Source organism: Bacillus rossius, chromosome 1, assembly GCF_032445375.1.
Source record: "Bacillus rossius redtenbacheri isolate Brsri chromosome 1, Brsri_v3, whole genome shotgun sequence".
In the NCBI taxonomy this organism is placed as follows: Eukaryota; Metazoa; Arthropoda; class Insecta; order Phasmatodea; family Bacillidae; genus Bacillus; species Bacillus rossius.
The window spans coordinates 334,460,723-334,480,915 of NC_086330.1; the positions used below are offsets into that span (position 1 = coordinate 334,460,723).

The window sequence follows — 20,193 nt, forward strand, 5'->3', positions numbered from 1 at the left end:
GAGCAGGCGACAGATCAACAGACAACCTCACAAAAAGTGGCGAAAACTTGCATGATCCTTTGTCTATCTGACTAGGTACCACGAGCTTGTTTGCGGTTTGAAGGATTGGGCAGGGCGGCGGCAGGAAATTTTCTGGAAAGACAGATTTTAATGCACTCTTCAAGTGGGAACAGCAGGATTCATCCGCGCATTTAATAACTTGCAAGAAATATTGTGATTCACGGACGTGAGCGCTATACCACGCCATATTAGGTTCTGCTGAATCCTGCAAGCTATCTTCAGGGTTTCTATATTCCACCGAAACATCGTAGTTGTCAATTTTCATACAGTCGGTCGAGTGCTTGGATCACATAAACGAAAAGGGTTGCCATCTTGGGAGAACAAAATACGAACAATTCAATCGGGAATCCCCCGTAAAAAATAAACGAAAAGGGTTGCCAACTTGGGAGATTTTAATTCACTAGTTTTTTTATTAACCTTTCAGACCAATCGTCTTTAGTACCACAACATTACTGTTGTGATGAGAGAAAATCTCACACATAGAAAACAGTGTATTTTGAATATCAATACCTATATAATTTCTAATATGGCGATTGGAGTCTACGTTGACAACCGAAGTATAACGAAGCCATCCGAATAGCGGTATTTTTTTGTTTTAACTACTTTACTGGAGTGACGAGAAAAGCTATCACAGCTGTTTATATATATATATATATATATATATATATATATGTGTGTGTGTGTGTGTGTGTGTGTATGTGTGTGTGTGTAGGTGTGTTGGTGTGTGTGTATGTATGTATGTATGTATGTATATATATATATACATTTGGAGTTAAAAAAATAATATTCATTAATCCTGTACAGCAAGCAGAAGCAATTTTGTGAAGGTAAAAAAAAATTAAGTTATTATGCCATTTGAAATTTTGAAAAAAAAAAGTTTTAAAAAATGCGTGAAAGAATCTGTCTCTACGCGACCGTTCTGAAGAGTTAAAAAAAAAAACAATGTGATGTAACGCGTAGGTCAAACCCCCCCTCCCTCCCCTGTAACGCATCGTAACGTTTTACAAGACCCCCCCTCCCCCCAAATTCGTTACGTAATACTTGAACACTCCCTAAGGAAGCACATTTTGGAAGCACCATCGAATAAGGAAGCACATTTGGAAGCTCCATCAACAAAAAAGGCAAAAAGGAAGCACAAGTTGTGAGATCTAAGTCTTAATTAGAAATCAGAATACAAGAAATAAAAACATTAAATGTTTATAATTTTAATTTTTATTTTATTTCTTTACATTATACAAAAGCAAGTAAAACAAGCCATTATTGTATGTAGCCAGCTTTCCTCAGTTCCTTGAGTATGAAGGATATTTCTTTGATGCACGAATAGTTTCCTGCACAAAGCGAACCATGTAGAAGTCTTAGCCGGTCAACCAATATGTTTGGATCTTTCCATGATGTGTAATCAATCTCTTCTACCACCATCTTCCTTGCACGTTTATAATAAATATTATGATCTCTGGTGTCTTCCGTTTTACCACTAACCTCAGGGTAACTTTCATTTTTGAGACGGTGATCATCACAAGCTTGATCAGATTTATTTAATATATCACGTCGTTTCCATCGTTTCGGTCTCAGGACACCACCACATTCTTCGATCTTGTCAGCTTTAGGTGCTTCATCATAGTCTATGTCTTTGTCAACAGCCTCAGAGTCACTGTAACAATCACCGTAGAAGGAATCGTCTTCACCCAATTTACCGTAAGAATTCGATGTTGATGATGTTGAAGTGTCTTCATCGTCTTCATGCTTCCTTTTCAGGAGTCCATCATTTCTATAAAGTAGGAAAGATCTACTTGAATTCGGCTGGAATATATTCTCACTTTTCACGTTAAGGATTCTTCCACTGTCTTCATTCTTCCGTAAATCATCAACCTCCTTCAATTTAAGTTCTTTGTCGAGATCGGAAGAGCCAGGAAAATTATTGTCGTAATGTAGATCACTCTTCCTTAGTCTAGTAGATTCATCGTTGTCCTCTAGCTTGTACGCAGGCTTGGCGTTACAAGTTCTGCCATGTCTTTTTAAGCTCTCTCTCCGCGTAAACGACTTGCTACATCGAACACATCTTATCATATTGCGTAGTGGATTTTTAACACAGTCATTCTTCTCGTGTTGTCTTTTATTCTTTCTCAAGATAAACTCTTTGCTGCAAAACTCACACCTATGTTCTTTCGCTACAGCGTCAGATCCTAAATCGGAATTCATATTAGTTACCGAGACTAATGCCAGATGCAAACTAAGAGTTTTAAGTTAATAACCATTACTTAAATACAATTTTTTAAATATTTCATCAGCGAGAGTTAATTTATCTTATGCAAAGGTACTTGCTGCAACTAGTTCCGCTTTTCAACATCAGATGACGTCACGTATTGCTTGCAGGTAAATAATATTTATTTCTTTTATGCAGGATGCGGGATGCTCACTATCGATCGCATAAGAAGAATAGCTACGATAGTCTCCAAGGAGAAGGAAGTTCGTCCTTCCTGCTAGTGCTTCTCAGATTTATCACGGTCCACCATCTTGGATTGCGACGTCACGGTGGCCATAATGGATGAGTGTGACCTTGAACTTTGACCGAAACCGCAGGAATGATCGCAAGCACACGGATTAACCATCAAAATATTAACAAGAATAATCGGGAGCACACGGAGAAAACCACCATAATATTGACAAAAATAATCGGAAGCACACGAAGAAAAACGACACAAGTTTTCTTTGATATCATAAAAAAACAAAAAAATAAATTAATAAAAAATAAAATATAAAATAAAAAAATACATAAATATATTCTGCTATCTTTGTTCAACAATGAGAAGTTCACAAGCTAGCATAATATATGTGCTGCCTTTTCGTTGTCGGTGCTTCCAAATGTGGTGCCTTTTCGTAGTCGGTGCTTCCAAATGTGCTGCCTTTTCGATGACGGTGCTTCCAAATGTGCTGCCTTTTCGTTGACGGTGCTTCCAAATGTGCTACCTTTTCGTAGTCGGTGCTTCCGAATGTGCTGCCTTTTCGATGGCGGTGCTATCTTTACGTTGTCTGTGCTTCCAAATGTGCTGCCTTTTCGTAGTCGGTGCTTCCTATTGTTTTTCCTTTTTTGATGGTGCTTCCAAATGTGCTTCCTTTTTTGTTGATGGTGCTTCTATTTTTTTAATGTTGTTTTTACTTTAGTATTTTAGTAAATTGTTCTTGATTTGACTAGCGTATTATTCAAACCGGTTAATGTATATAAACGAGTCCTAGACAGCAGGACGCTCAGTTTGTTACTGCCGTCGACGGTGTACGGATCACCTAGTTTGTTTCTTCTGGTGCATAAGTCGTGTATTTGCCTGTTCTTGAGACTTCGATGGCATCTTTACTGACTTTAACGTCGAACTCGATGGAGGATGTACCATCGACTACGGGAACCATGACGTCAGCGCCGACGATGTTGGAGCAGATCCCGTTGGCAACGCCTCTGACAACACTGGAGGAGACATCGATATGTGCTGTTACACCATCAGCTGAAGTTTCATCAGCATTGAATACTTCAATTAATGAAGAGCGTACTTCGCATCAGTGCAAATACTGTGGTGCATCATTTACTATCACCTCAAATGCTCGCAGACATGAAAGAAGCGGTTGTTCTAATAATGTTCAAAGAATACAATTTCAGTGCAATAAGTGCAATAAACTAATTTCACGTCTCGATAGCTTACATCGTCATTATAAAAAATGCTCCGAGACGTATAATGAACATGGTTATTGATTTGACTCATGTGTTGTACCTGCTAATGAGACTATATAAGAGATATGAACTTCAGTCCGTCTCTGGCTGCGGTGATGACCGGATCGGATAGACATTTAAATTCATGTAAAAGGCTTAGTCCGTACAATAAGAAGACTGTTTGAATCGAGGAATCCAGAAGGCTTTAGTAATTTGTCAGTGTTTTTTTTGTACTTGTAGTAGTGTATTGAATTTATGTAATAAAATTTTTTTAAAAGAACTTGTGGTGTTTTTATTTTCTCAAACCTAACACTTTTTAGTATTTTTTTAATTAAAGTTGTTTTGTATCGGCCAGGGTTCGAACCAAGGACCTTAGTCGATCCAATCAATCATTATATGGATTACAAATTTATTTAATGAATTTTGAACTTTTTCCCGAATCTCTAGCATTACAATTACGAATTTCCAATATGGTGGTCTTGATGTCTGATAGGATGATGGTAGTAGATGATTTAAAGTCTCTTTACGAATGTTGAACATGGTTTATTGAAATTATTATTTTTTACATAAAATTAAACATTATTGCATCGATCGGGTATCGAACCGAGGACAGGAATCGATCGAATCAATATGTAAGTTAATGAGTGATTTATTTATTGAATTTTGGATTTTTTCCTGCTTTTATAGCTACATTATTACATGATTTCAAGATGGCGGCCGAATTTCAAGATGGCGGGGGGCACCTCCGTAATAAATGATTACTGCACTGTAGCGGGTTAGAATAAAATTATCCAGATGGAAATGTACTCTATAATACAAGTACACACACACAAGATGGCGTACTCCGGCAGGTGGTGGCTCCTGGTAGCATGTACTGAACATAAAATGTCGGATCCATGATGGTCGACAAGGACAAAGTCAAATTTCAAGGACAAAGTCAAATTTCAAGGTCAAGGTCAAAATTCTAGGTCAAGGTCAAATTTCAAGGTCTAGGTCAAATTTCAAGGTCAAGGTCAAAGTCAAATTTCAAGGTCAAGGTCAAAGTGCAAGGTCAAATTTCAAGGTCAAGGTCAAAGGTGTGGTGACCAGATAATTCTACTAACATGGTATCAGCACACTCTAGCGGACGAAAACAAGATGGTGATCTCCAGTTTCTTGATTAAAAGATGGCGGCCGTTACGAAAAGTGCAACGGTGGTTTTAAGGATTTTTTTATTATTTAATTAGGTTGATTATTTTTTTAATGATTTTTAAATTTTTTCCCGAATCTCTAGCATTAAAATTACGGATTTTCAAGATGGCGGATATGACGTCATACTAGGTGACGATATATATGCTTTGAAAAAAAGTGGTAGGAGTCAGTCTGCCTGCATCCACCTTGAGGAAGGAGCCTGTCGCCATTATTAGTTTTTTTGCACTCACCGGGTTCGAACCGAGGACGGTGGCTGATATAATCAATCAGAATTCGAATAAGTTAATTTTTTGATGAATTTTGGAATTTTTTTCATTAAAATCGGATAATAATTAAAGATTTTCAAGATGGCGTCCAAATTTCAAGATGGCGATCATAACGAAAATTGCAACATTAATAGGATCCAATATGGCGGAAAACACAACGTCGGAATGTTCGAGAAAACAAAATGACGTCATCCAAAATGGCGGATCCAAGATGGCCGCCGTGATCTACTTGTCCCGTTACGTTATGTCCCGTTACCCTGTGTCCCGTTATGCTGTGTCCCGTTACGCTCGTCCAAGATGGCCGCCGTGACGTCAGAATCCAAGATGGCGGACACCGGCACCGGCACCGGCGCCTGGCGCCTGTTTCCGGAGCCCCTATTATATGCTACTCATATAATTAAGAATAACATTGTAAGAAAGTTAAAATACTCGAATCTTCATTTTTAATGTAGATAACCATAACCAGTTTTTTTTATACTTCCGTATTAGTATTTACGAAGCCTAAACATGTTAAGACTTAATCAACTAAACTAGAACATGCTGACACCCAAATTTTTTGACAAGCGAGAAATAAAACACTTATTCATCTTTATTTTCAATGAAAATAAATAGGGCCTATGTGTTTAAATACACACCTCCGCTGTAATGGTTTCGGTTATATCTGTTCTCATTATAGTACCAAACTTATCCCGTCTTGCCATCTCAGGGGTAAATCTCAAGAACTCTTATAACAATTTCAATTTATTCTTAACTTACATTAAAAATAATAAATTTGTGATATCCTACTTAAGATTACAATTTATGAAAAGTTTCTATAAAATTACACCAATGCTCATTTCATATTTAGAACGTAAATTAAAAAAAAAATTGTAAGTCGTACAATAGGTGGCCTAATTTGTTATGCATAGAGTTCATGCTGCGTTTCTTACAACATATTTAAGTAGGTTCTGTGATATTTATCTTTACTTCACCAAACTTACCCCATTTTCACCCGCATTGAAGGTAAAAATTTTAAAGCTTGTAAAAATGAGTTGATAGTTTTGTATGTTAATCATTCTTTAATCCGATTTCTAACATTACACTTGATTAGTTTCATAGGTACATTCTTATTATAAAAAAATCCTTCTACGTTTCAGCCATATAGCAACCACCTTTCAAAAAATAATAAAAATAATACACTTAATGAATTGATATGCATAATGCCGAATATATTAAGTTATCCTTGAAAAGCTTCGAGGTAGTTATTTTTTTGTTATAAAAACGTATCTGCTCCCTTTTCAACCCCTTAGGAAATTAATTTTAGAAAATGATAAAAATCAGTAGATACTTTTTCTTTCTTGTTTTTCATGCACAGTATCTCACCTCACGTGATGTGATATTATTTTAAAACAATATTAAAACCAGTTTCACCCATTTGGAGGTAGAAATTCCGTGAATGATCAAAATGATTTGGACGTTTTTGGTTTTGTCATTATTCGTACCCATATTTAACCTTATGCTTTATTAACTTCTAGATGATTGGGACAAAAGGTTCAAGATGATCAATGTGTTCGGACCACTGTCCACACCATTAATGACATCAGAGGGTCACGTGGACCTATTAACAACCAGCGTCTGTCGAACACAATTTGAGACTTTGCTATTGTATCTGGGTCTTAAGGGGATAGTACCCTAAATTATTTATTTCTAATATTTCTTGGTTTTTGCACACTATTTTAAATAAGTTCACAATATAATCACATTATATTGGTCATAAGACTTTTGTTCTACTAAACAAGTCCTTATTAATTGGTTTTAATTAATTTAAAGGTGAATTTTATGTCAGTCCTAGCTCTATCCCAAAACCCCGAAAAAGTTTTCTTTCTGTGATTTAGGGAGAACAATTTTTTTTATTTATTTACGAATGATATTCTAAAAACTAAGAGTTTCAAGACGATGGCTAAATACGAAAGGCTAAATTCAAAACTGCCTACCACGTGATTACATGCTAGACCTGGCATATAAAAAAATTAAATGATGACTTGTTTGGTAGAAAAAACACAATTAAATAAGCTTCTGCCATAGATGTGTTTAAAATCATGTTGAATATTAGAAGTGAAATAATATCTATCCCCTTAAGAGTGTGTGTCCCGTTCCATGTCATTGTTAAACTTGCCAATTTTATGAGTGGCTGAACTTTCACGAAATTAAAAATATGTATCACATACTTTTGCATGATTAACTGGCTAATTTGCATTTTTAACGTTTTTGAGCGGTATGGATAACGAGAATGAAATGGAATATAAAACTGGAACTCTCTAGGTTTAAAGTCGATTTTACTGGCTGCTAAGTGATGAAATTTAATTTCATCAGAAAAAAAAAATTACGTGGCCTTTTTAAATCATATTTTTCAATTATTTTCAAACACAAAATAAAACCAATTTTTCTGAAAGAATTTTAAACCATACCACGCAGTATGTAAGCCCAAAAATGTTTTTTATTATTTTATTTGTTCAATTTGGTTCTCCTTATCTGCACAATGTTAAAATTTCTACCTTTACAACTAATCATATATGTACATTTTGTTTGAATTTCTGCCACTCAAAAAGTCTGCAAGTCGGACAGTGTCAAACTTAAAGATAAGATAAAGACCTGTGAGGGTACATTGGCTCATTGGAGCGCGCTTCCCGCTAGACGCTACCCGGGTATGCACTCCTCGCAGATTGCCTTCGTCGCCGCGGGGCGGGTCCGCGCGCCGCGCCCTTGGGCTAGGGAGGGGTCGACCCCCTCCCCCGCGCCGTGACGGGATACGTCTGCCTGCTTTGTCGCTTCGTGTTTCGTCACCGCAACAGTCAATCAAATAAAACATTTTCTTATGCGTGTTTAGCACCTTAGCTCTCGGTACACGGTGTACACAAACGTGTACTTGAAGAAATTGATATTTTCTTTTTAAAATTACTTATGAACTCTATTGCAGGATTTAATAACAGGGCGCCAGAGGTATTCAACATGTAACAACAAAATAATACTATCAATAATTATTTTATTGCATTAACCATAGCATGAAAAACCTCGAGTCATGGAATCAACAAAACCAACAAATATTAAATAACTAAATGAGTCGAGTCTATGGGATGTCGTAGATAACCTGACTCTTAAAAAAAAAAAAAAAAAAAAAAAGTATTTAAGTTCCTGAAAGTGTTCACAAAGTAAAAAATCTTGGGGTTTGCTCCGGCTTGCTCTAGCATGAAATTCCTAGCTTTTGGACCTCTGAACTTGTTTATGAGTAAATTGTGGATTTTTAAATATTTTTGCCGATATTTGCCGAAAGTCAATAGTCACGTAATTTGATAATAATTCAAAGTTTATCCTAATACTGTTCAACTACGTCGACGGTAAAATTTACGTTAGCGTCCCAATATAAAGACGATGCAGACCATACCTTAACTCTGGACAATTAAGATCGTTCAGAAAATACGTCGTCACTCACGTAAATTGAATGCAATCCCTCTGCATTCAATATCAGGGCGTCGCTGACTATTACCCTGTATGCAGGCGTAATTTTCACAATAATAACGCCGAAATTAGCCTCGCCACGTACAAATATTCCCCGAGGGAATAAACTTCAACAAGCACTAAATGGCGTCATTTTCCACTCTTTTTCTTCTCTCTTGCCTAAATTAAATTGTTACTTGAAAAGGGCCAATCACGGCCGCGACACGTTAGCGTCCTTTTTAACTAGGCCAATAAAATGTCATTAATACACAAGCATAGGCTCGTTGAAGCTGTTCCAAACGCCGCGCGATTATTTATATCAGCAGTTGTCATTACGACGCAGCACGAGCTACGCGCGCCGCCATGCAAGAAACAAAACAAAACACTGCCGAAAGTCCGGGAAGTGGTATTAACCTCGAACGTAAAACAATAACAAACAGTTTCAGTTAGTCTGATAATACCGTAGTATTACAGCGGCATTTGGTAGGAGGAGTGATTTTGTGGATGGAACGGAAACGTGTAACCACGGCGCTGCCATCTGTGACGGATGATGCGAACAAAAGTTCAACAAAGCCAAATGGAAACTTTATATAATTAACTGTTTGATGAATATTATCAAGATGGACAGTATTTTAATAAAAATCCCTTGTCAAAAATCAGGTTCAAAGCCAGGGCTTAGTATTTTTTTTTTCAAGTATTTTTTTCGCTTTTATCGGAGCCGTTTCATTTATAGTTTGAAATTTCTGTCTGCTGATCAAATTATTCAATAGTCAGTCAACTTAGCTGCTCCGGCAGCAAATTATAACGACAAGTGCGGAAACTATGTGTGATTCGCGTGAGGAAATGTAGTTGAAAAGACAATTTGCGTATATTTATCACGCTCCTCATTATTTTAAAATTCTACTTTAAATTTCGTGTCTGAGTTTCGTATTAATGTTACACATCTCTGGCGAGTACTGAAAGTCTCGCTCACATTATTATTTTTTAATTTCCGTATCATTGAATACATAGACATGTTAAGACTTAATAAACTAAATCAAAACATTTTTACAACACTTATTTATTTTTGTTAAGTGAGGAATTAAAAACCCAAGTTCACGTTTATTTTCAACCTTAGTTCGCTAGTCGCCATGAAATTTGCTAAGCGGACGGATCTCGCCAAGTATAAGGATAGGAAGTTGCCATACCTTACTATATGACCATGTGGCGTACATTTTTCCTAGCCCTGTAAGAGCGATATAGGCACCGCCTGCGAGTTCTGCGTTATTCATCTCGCAACACTGTACGGTATGGCTCGTAGCCTAATGCCACGAATCCGGGGGCTTAGCTAAACTAAATATAACAAAATGTAACGAACAAACAAAGTGACAAGAAATCGAGTTAATATTGGATGGTCATCCAGTTCGAAGCTATGTTAAAAGTTTCAAGTCTCTAGCTCACCGGGGAGTTAGTTTAAAATCAATAGCAATATTTGTACCGAACAAACAGATAGACAAGAAAGCGAGTTGAAAACGTTTTAAAATACAGGCTCTTCGAAGATAAATTCCGGGATTATAAAACTGTTACTTTTAAAGAAGTATGTACTGGCCACATACGTTTAGCGTCATGAAATTTTCGTATAAAGTTTAAAGTTTCAGTTTCACAGTAAGAACACTTCGGCACGGCAGCATTTGTAGCTCTGGGAATGTGTGGACGATATTAGATCTTCTGACACGTCTTGTGGATCTTGTTCACAGTTTTTAGTTGCGAACCATGGCGACAACTTAAGCGAAACTTTTGTTTGGCAAAGTTGTCTGTCCAAACTTACATGATCAGTTGTTTACAACATGACTCAACGTGGCATAAAACACGATCATTAGACCACACTACTGACATTGTCGCGCGAACGTCTACACATGTCAGTATTCGATTACCTAAACAACATGACGCATCATCTGGTAACGTCACGCGCTGTTGTGCAACGCTGCTAAAACATGTTGAGCGTCGCGTGTTACACCTCAATTGTTGCCTTTAGAATACATTATTTCAACCTCCTTGGCCAGATGTACAATAATAGTCGAATTTACTATTTTCTATTAACTAATCAGTATTTTTATTCGGAAGTTAAATATACTCATATATAAGGTAAATAATTATATCTAATTAAATAATTACATTTTATTGAAATATAACGAAAAAAAATCATACATCTACGAAATGTCAGTATTGAAGCTGATGCTTCAAATCTAAACTGAATTTTTGAGGAGTGTAAATTTGCATATGAGAAATATAAATAAAAAATGTTGTTATGATGATTACATGTTGTCCACGAAAACCTGTTGATCCAAAAACCGTATCTCTAATAGTGTATTCATAAGCTTGTAATACTGTCAAATATGTTCCTATAAGTTAATTTTTAGTTTATTTCCTTAAAATTCTTATGAAGTATTCTGTGGTGAGGTCATGTTATTGTGAGTCCTGAATTTATCAGGATCACTGTATTTAACAATGGAATTCACATTGGCTTGAAAGGATAAATACCTGTTGGAAGTCAAGCAGTCCGGGCGCGCTCACTACTGTTCGCTTCCGCAAACTCTCGTGCAGGGAAGTTGTCAGAAGGGGGGGGGGGGGGAAGGTCCCTTTGGGAGAGAGAAAAAAACCTACGACAGAATAAGAAGATTATAGCAACCTAGCCACTTAATCTTACAGATATATTATTTTAGAAGGATTAATTATTTAAACCCTTAGAGGGCTACAATAACACATTTCCTCCCAATTGCGCTATTATATATTATAGCCCGATTTGCCTAATACACAAAAGCTTCAGGAATTGTGTTTTTAAGTGTTACTGCAAGTAGCGTGTCTTTCATACAAAATTGACATGTGTGTTTCATGTTTTCAAAAACAGAATTACGTATTTGTAAGGTGTTTTAAACCAAATCATCCAACAAGCTACTCAATAACGGAGTATTAAAAACAATGAAATCAAAATTGAAAAAAATTACAGTTGTCTTTTAATAAACTAAATCATTATGTGTATTTTTATGAATAAACGGTGGCGTTCTAAAAGTCCAACATTTCCTGAGATTGTAAAGTGAACATTAATTTACTTTTTAAAAAGTTATTATAAAGAAAACTTTCTCATGAAACAATTATAAAATAGATATTCCGGAAATCCCCCCCCCCTTTTTTTTTTCCACAAATTCCTGGCTACTGTTCGAATTCCGTCCAACGGGGCGGTTGCTCGCGCTGATTCCAGGCGGCTAGCACTCTGAGCAGATAATATTTAGTCACCACTCTTCCTTTTCCAGATCCCCCCACCCAAAAAAAAAATCATAAAATTTCATAAACTCAAGCTAATTCACTATCAGCTTTGAAACTGCACATTATGCAACTAAATACTAAGGGTTTTCAAATACATAAGCTATTTGTCGTTTTTCTCATTTAAATTTGAAGTTTATGTGATCACTAGCTGCAATACCCGGCGTTGCCCGGGCTGAACACAGGGTGAAGGGGACCTTTTTCGAAATCAGATGTAGTTAGTAAATGTCTTCTTAATTTGAATGTCAAATGTGAAAATTAATTTATATCACTTTCAGATCCCGACAAACGTTGTTCTGCCAGTTTAAAGTTATTTACCTGGTCTGTATGTAATTTAGACTTTATAAAGCAATATAGAAAAAAGCTGAAAAATAAGAGATTACTAATATTGAATAGATTCCATTATCTAGCTAATGTTCGGCCTGCATTGCAATGCCTCATTCAGTTTTGTTTTGTAATATGTTTGAAGTAGTTCCACATATAGGTACAAATCATTTATCCATTTCTTTATATATATTTATCTCTATCTACATCTATATACATCTATGTATCTCTCTATCTCTATTTATCTCTATATCTACATATACTTCCCACTATCTCTATATCTTCTATATATGTCTATATAGCTCTATACATCTTTAGGTATATCTCTTTATCTAACCCATTTCATTTACTATACCTCGCTCTATCTCAACTTATCTCTCCGTCTCTATCTCACTATATATATATATATATATATATATATATATATATATCACTCTATCTCTGTCTCTCTTTTATATTTAAATAAATGGTATCATGCGTGCGCACTTATACAACAAAAACAGACGAAGTGCCGCTATATAAAATGAAATAAACACATTTTTTGACACGATTCATGCTCCAACTATTGAAAAATAGTTATACCGTCTCAGTAACCTTCATGGGCATGCGCATAACAAATCACTAAAATTTCATCGCAATCGGATGAATGGTATAGGAACGCATACGGCACAAACAAACGAAAATTAAAGACATGACAAACGCATCAAACGATGGTGCGTTTAAAATTCAAGGCAATTCTATCTATTGACGAAGTTAATAACAAAACTGTTATTAGCGCCTTTATTTTTCTAGCCGCTGCGAGCTCCACTAAGCGGACTGGTCTCACCAAGGAGAAAAATATTAATTTGCCTGACGTTACTATGTGTATGATCACAGAATAAACAGTTTATTCTGTGGTATGATCGTGTGTCAGACATAGAGAAATGACACTCACACACTATTTTTATGTCTATGACCTATGATTTTTTCTGTTATAAAATGAAATTATCACTTTTTCACTCTCTTAGGGATGGAATTTCATATTAATATAGGGTCTATGTGTTAATACAGGTTATAAACTAGCTGTAGGCCAAATTTCATTCAAATCCATTCAGTAGTTTTTACGTGAAAGAGTAACAAACATCAATCCATCCATACTTACAAACTTTCGCGTTTATAATATTAAGTAGGATCTTACGACAAGCGTGGGGATATTACACGATTTATGTTGTTCTTTAAATAGTAGAATTATACATGTTTTTTTTTAATCAAATCATTACAGTACGTTAAAAAAAACTTATTTTTCCCGTCCCACAATTTTTTCCGCAACTCAAGAACCGGCGCTCTCTGGGGAAATGCCCGGTTGGCCAGATTGTGAATCGGGGCCAGGGTGTGGGTCGGAGGGTGTAAGAGGAGGAGGGTGACCGCACACCGACAAAACTCACCTCTTCAAACTCCCCCCCCCCCCCACCCCTCCCCCACCCTTCCGGCCACATCCGGCCCGGGCCTTCACTAATGTCATCAGCGCCGCCCATCTTCTACTCTGCGGTCAGAACGAGGCGGGGGGTTCCGTCACCCACACGCACGAAGGCATCAGCGCGCGGACCCGCGGACGCCGTTCCGTTACTTGCTCCGACTTGGGCAGTTTCGAAAGAAAAAAAATGCGTTAGGGTTTTAGCGTTTCGTCAACATCGAAATTTCTTTATTTAAGTTTTAAATAGTTAATATAAATGTATATGGAGTACTTAAATTTTAATAAAGTAGCACATTTAATTAATTCATAATGTAACCCGTAGACTTCGATTTTTAACGTGAAAATTTAAATCCTGCATTAGCTCGCCTTATGTGTACGTCATCAGAATGTTAAACATTGGACTTGAACAGTTAATTACGCAAAAAAAGAATATGATATATATAATCTCTTAAAACATAATAATCGCCTAAACATTAAATATCAACCGTCAAGAGCCAAAAAGTCCTTAAATGAGTCAATAATGAAATTTCTCGGCCAGTTACTTGGGAAAAAAAAGCAACAAAAAGTGGTTTGTTTTTTGACATAAAATTTATGTAAACCAAATGTACAAGAAAATGCAGAAATATTTTAGTCAAGAGATTATACTTTTTTTTCCTGATTGTAGGTTGGGTTTAATATTTTGTCAATTTCAGTATAATTTTAAATTATTTTTGGGTTTGCAAATGTTACTTAAATTATTTTTTATTCATTCAGTATCAAGCAATTTTGCGACACTAAATTAGTTGGTTAACACTCAAATAGTGATCACAAATTGACACGTAGGCCAATCTTCAGTACGAATCATTAGTGTTAATTTATGCACCCAGTCGTTTAAACAAATATGGTTGGGAGCCCATGATCATCTGGAATGTCGCTTGTTTTCACCGCTGCTCGCTTCACCTGGAGAACGTTAAAGCATTCCTCAGACTTTTAACGTGGCGCATTAATAATTATGACATCCGCCAACGGAAAGGTACTAGGGCAGAATACGGGATTGAATTGTTCCAAACCAAACACACCACGACTTGTTGAGAAAGTGAGAGACGGGTCTTACTCCCGACCCATTTCTTAAGCTAATGATATTTACTAGCTTCTCGTCTTTTTTCCTTTTCCTCCAGAGAACATGCACTCTTAGGGCGGGTTTATAAACTAACGCAAGAAACAAACAAAAAAAACGAAGCACGCATCGGCCAGCTTTCAACTTCTCGAGTTTCGGCTTGCAATTCCGCCTTCTATATACTTGAAGTTAAGTTTTCTGGAGACTTGTATGTGTATAGAAGACTGTGATTATTTTAAAAATAACACGCACCACGTTTTCACGTATTAAACCATTGCACAGTGAAAAAAAAAATTAGAATCAAATTATTAATAATTTCATACTTTTTCGTAAAAAAAACTTACAATTTTTTAACAGTTTTATTGTTTCTAGTTGTAGGGCTGGCGATGTTCTGCGACATGATTGTTTTATAAACTACCGTAGTTTGATTAAATGCAATTTTTTTTCGGGAATACATCAATACAGTATTGTACTGTTTGTCATGGAAAAAATTCAAGAATGCAAAATAAACAAATAAAAATGACAACGTAAATTACCAGAGAGCAAGCTTAAATCGGCTTATTTTATGGATTATTTGAAAATTTTCCATGACAAGCAGTACAAAAGGGCAATGGCGTATGTCCGAAAATTTTTATTTAATCAAAATTATTCTCAATTGCATGAATCATTTAAAGAACGTACCGTAGTTTGTTGCGTTTTTTGCGCTCTTGCGTTACTTGAGACGTTCGTAAACCCGGCTTTCCACCGTCCTCGTCACGACGTGCAAGAAAGGGTTCGACGGGGTGAGGGGACGTGGGCACTGACCCGTCCCACAAGCCTCCCCTCCACATCGCTCCTTCATCCCCCTTCCCCCCGGCGAATCGCTCCAAAACCAACTTCCCAGCCACGCCGCCGCCTTCGCACTCAGGCAACGACCGCGCACAGTCGCTATGTGGGTCACAGACACTCCAGGGGTTATCGACCCCCCCCCCCCCTTCCAACCACCCTACTAACGTTATTCTGCATCACCCTGGCGTATCAGCCCAGACACGCCACCCGCCCACCTCACTCGCCAAGGCTGTAGTTCTAATAACGCGATTTCCGTTCTGAAAAAAATATCTTGTTTTGGGCGCATAAAAATTTTACCTGCATTATTTAAACACAGTTAATATGTAGGTATATAATACATTTATAAACATTAAAATATTTTAATTTATTTCTATTGCTAGATGTTTCTTAAACTTATCACGAAAAGTACAATTATAAGAAAGGTTTTTTTTAATGTACTACTTTTCACAGATAACATGTAACCAAACTCGTAGTTTGTCAAAAGTTTCAATTTTCTGGTAATATATATTCAATAGTAATAATTTCATAGACATCCATCTAAGCTAGTGATGCACAAATTTTATGCGGATCCGCCCCAAAAAATGTTAAACGGGTGCAACCACAACAATGTAAAATATTAGTTTTGGCAATCCACATGCCACTATAAAAAAATTAATCAAGTTGTGACACTATTAAATAAATAAGTCGGCATTAAAAAATATACCACACAGACTACATTTAGCTAGAAAAAATATGTGGTTTATACATCTAAATATTTTGAAATCATTGAATGATAATATTTTTTAATGCATAATTTATGTTTTTCAACAAATTAACAAGACCCCAAGCTTGAACCCTTGAATACGATTAAATCACTAGTACTTCAAAGATTTAAGATTCAAGGAAAAAGATTCAAACAAAATATAGCAGGAACTGTAGTAAATTCAAAAATTCAGCACTGAAAATCTTAAGGCCAGTTACAGTTTTCAAAAGTATTGTACTTTTAGCAGGAAATTATGTAAAAACTCAAATATACTATATGTATTGATTCAGTAAACTTAGTATTACAATTATTGAACCAAACATATTCAAAACATTGCAGAGGGCTTATTTTCCATGATGAACATTTATTCAATAATTCAAATTTTAAAATGTATTAGGTCAGCATCAACCAAGTAAATAGGTCAGTACCAAATTTTTTTTTCCCCCTAACTAAATCTAAGTGTATTCGTAGGAGAGGTCCAGGTAAGGCAGGGACCTAGTCATGCTGGGATTAGCCATGCAGGGAGAGGATAGCATGCATCGTGTGCTTTGTACGGGAATTGGCCAGTCATGGCAGCGATTGGCGCCATGATCAACTCCCCTATCTTAAAACTAGCTTAAAACTATGCTAAGTTGGGCCCAGGTAAAAACCTGCATAGACACAGGGAAAACCCTGGGTGCAGACATGCAGGATTCAAGGACATGCATTAATATTGTAGGAGAACACAGGAGACAGAGGATGGTAGGAATGAAGAGTCCAGATAAGATTCTACCACGCAGGCGTGGAGCACTTGGAATCGTGGTCCACTTTATATTTTATAGTGACCAGGGACGCATGCGCCCCTGTTGGTGGTTGGCTACACTGACCACTCAATCCACTGCTAGTCAGCACCTAAAACTAGAGAAGAAGAAAGGTAAAACAACTTACTAACTATGCATTAAAATTGAAAACATGTTTCACTATGTGTACAGCGTACAGATTTTGGCCGTATTTAATATATACCAAGGATAAATGCTAAAGGCTTAAACTAGGAAAAAGAGATGGGGGGCAGTGCAAACACCATGCAGAGGCCACATTTTCGGTTCGGAGTCTGGTTTGCTTTTTTTTTGCATGCCTTAAAAATATTTAAATAACAACTTAAAACTATTGTTTTTATTTTCTTATTTTTTGTTGGTTTTTCTTATCTGTTTTTAATTTTTCTTTTTGTTATTGTATTTTTACATTCTTTTGGTTCTAAAGGCTATTATTTTATTATGAAATGCTACGATAAGTTTTAATATAGTAGTGACATGGCCGCGGCCTAACTGTCCTTATGCTAAGCGGGGGTTCGCGTTGATACATGTACTAAGATTAATTTGTGAGTGCCACTGTGCAAGGGGCACGGACCCTGGAGAGACTCTTTTTCAGGGCCGTGACGTTGCCCAAGTGAGGCGTGATTTTAACCTCCCTAAAGCCAATCCTAGTACTCGCCACTGGTCCGCTCTCAGCGTCGGGTACGCTCTTCACCTACGCAGTGGGCTCTTACGGCGTCCCACACGCCGTCACACTCAGGATGTTGAAATAAACAAATACAAATAAAATCGTATGCCCTGGTTTAATAGTTGCTACTTCGCCTACACCTTTGATTATATCACACAACGCCTACGGCACGAATCGGTTCACGTGGTGCGACCTGACCACGTGGTCACACATTACAATTCGGTAATTAGCATAAAAAGGACCATAGTGGTCACTCATACAATTATTTAAACAGTCCACCCGACCGAGAGAAACCCCGAGGAATTACGCACGAAAGATTTAAGATGATTAAGATTTAACGGAATTACTTAGCAGTTGCTGGCAAGCGGTGAGGTCCCCGGGGTGCTGATGCGTCTGCTCTCAGTCGGTGCAGGCGAAGGACTGGGCTGAGCTCAGGGCTCTGCTATCCTAACATGGCGTCTTCGCGCCGAACCAATTACCGTTATACCTATTTACGATTACGTGCCACAGGAAGCTACAGGTAAGACATGAAACACTCTTAATAATTATATTACACCTAATGCATGATAAAAACTATTAACTAAAATTACAACAATTTATTATTAATGATAACCAGTCCGGCTTCGGCGGACTTCGGTTCGTCTCGTGTCCATTTTACCTCTGATTTTTTTGTGCTTCTTGTTAATATTTTGTTTTACTGCAGAAACAGAGAAAAAAATATAACGTAATGCTAAATTATAACTCACTTAATGAAACTGCATTAGGTTAAATTTATGTATAGGTAATAAGAACATATATGTTTGGATCACCAAGTGCATCTTGTATCTGAAGGAAAAAGTATTCAAAAGCATTTCTTCTGAAAACATGCAATAATTTTTTATACCATTTCATTTATTGATACATTTTGTTCCAGAACCCAGCGCATCACAAATCTACAATGATTCCTGACAGATTAGATATCTTGCGCCTACTTCTGTTCGCTGCATCAATACGAATAGGTAATAAAAACCACATGCACTTAGTGCTATGTCTGTTAAGTGGTACACCTTTTAATTTCCTTGTACATGTTACATGCTTACTAAATATTAACAAATTATCTAATAAGAAAAAAAAAAAGATCAATTTGAATTTGGTGTTGCTGAGATTTACGAGCATGTATTTTTTTTGTTTAATGTTTAATGTTCTGAAAGTTAGTCCACCATTTTCCCACCTCTGTTCATCACTTGATGGGGCAGGAAAACCAACTCCAGTGCTACATGGCTGGAACAGAGTGACATACTTCTATAAAAATAAAATAGCACTTAATGCCTCACCAACATCAGAAGAATTAGACACAATGAAAGGTGGTGAGATCAGAATGCAGCATTCATGGAATCAATGGGTGTATAAAACATGAGTACGAAGAGAAAACCAACAGACGCATGGAAACATTTGCCACATTTCCCACTGGCAAAATATCCAGGTATTATCATGCCACAAATTGAACCTGGATCACCACACAGTGTTGTGCAGTATTTCCTGTCACCTAACTTCATTGTTAATCTCATTACGTTAAATTTGTTTAACCCTTCAGTCTAGTTGTTAACTGAAGTGTACAATTTATACCTTAATGATATATGAATTAATTAAACTTTGAATGTGTGGTTCATGGTATAGCCTATGAAAAAAATATTTATATTAGTTACACATTATAATATTTTTTTATATTAATATGTATTACAATTAGAGCTTAAGATTATTTCATCAAATATAAAAAATAGTTTAGTTAAAATAAAATATATTATGTATATGTATATTTTTTTAAGAAATGACAAAGTGAGTCTGAACAGGGGTTAAATTTTTTTCTGTTTTGATTTGTATGTCCATGGTTTTATTTCAACACAATCACCATTTGTTAAGTTTTTATTTGTATTGTGGTTTCATAAATATTCTATCTACACAAATTTATCATTGTGGGCAATTTTCATTATGAAATTAAAATAAATTTATAATTTTGGTTTTATGTTTGTTTTTAACATTTGTTCGATTGTTATTTGACTGCTAAATACTCTTTCAGATTCCTATGTCCATCACGTTCGTCATTTTTAGCCTGTGTGTTACAATTTCTGTTTTGATATATAATATTAGTTGACTCTTACACAACATACACTTTTAATTCAAATAGTAAAATAAAGTCAGTTTAGTCATTTAAGCCAATCTCAACATTTTGGAATCAACCTAACAACCGCGCTCAATTAAAGGTACACATAGCCTGCATTTCACATTTTCCAAAAGACAAAATAT

At 36.3% G+C, this 20,193-nt stretch overlaps 1 protein-coding gene across 1 annotated transcript in view; it reads left to right on the forward strand.

Annotated features, from left to right (window-relative positions):
- Nucleotides 1–20,193, forward strand: part of LOC134528073 (uncharacterized) — a 50,761-nt gene that overhangs the window by 26,268 nt on the left and 4,300 nt on the right. The window contains exon 2 of the mRNA XM_063361297.1: nucleotides 18,824–18,908. Within this exon, the coding sequence (XP_063217367.1) occupies nucleotides 18,848–18,908 (61 nt within the window). The 5' untranslated portion in view covers nucleotides 18,824–18,847. The remainder of the gene's footprint in view (nucleotides 1–18,823; nucleotides 18,909–20,193) is intronic.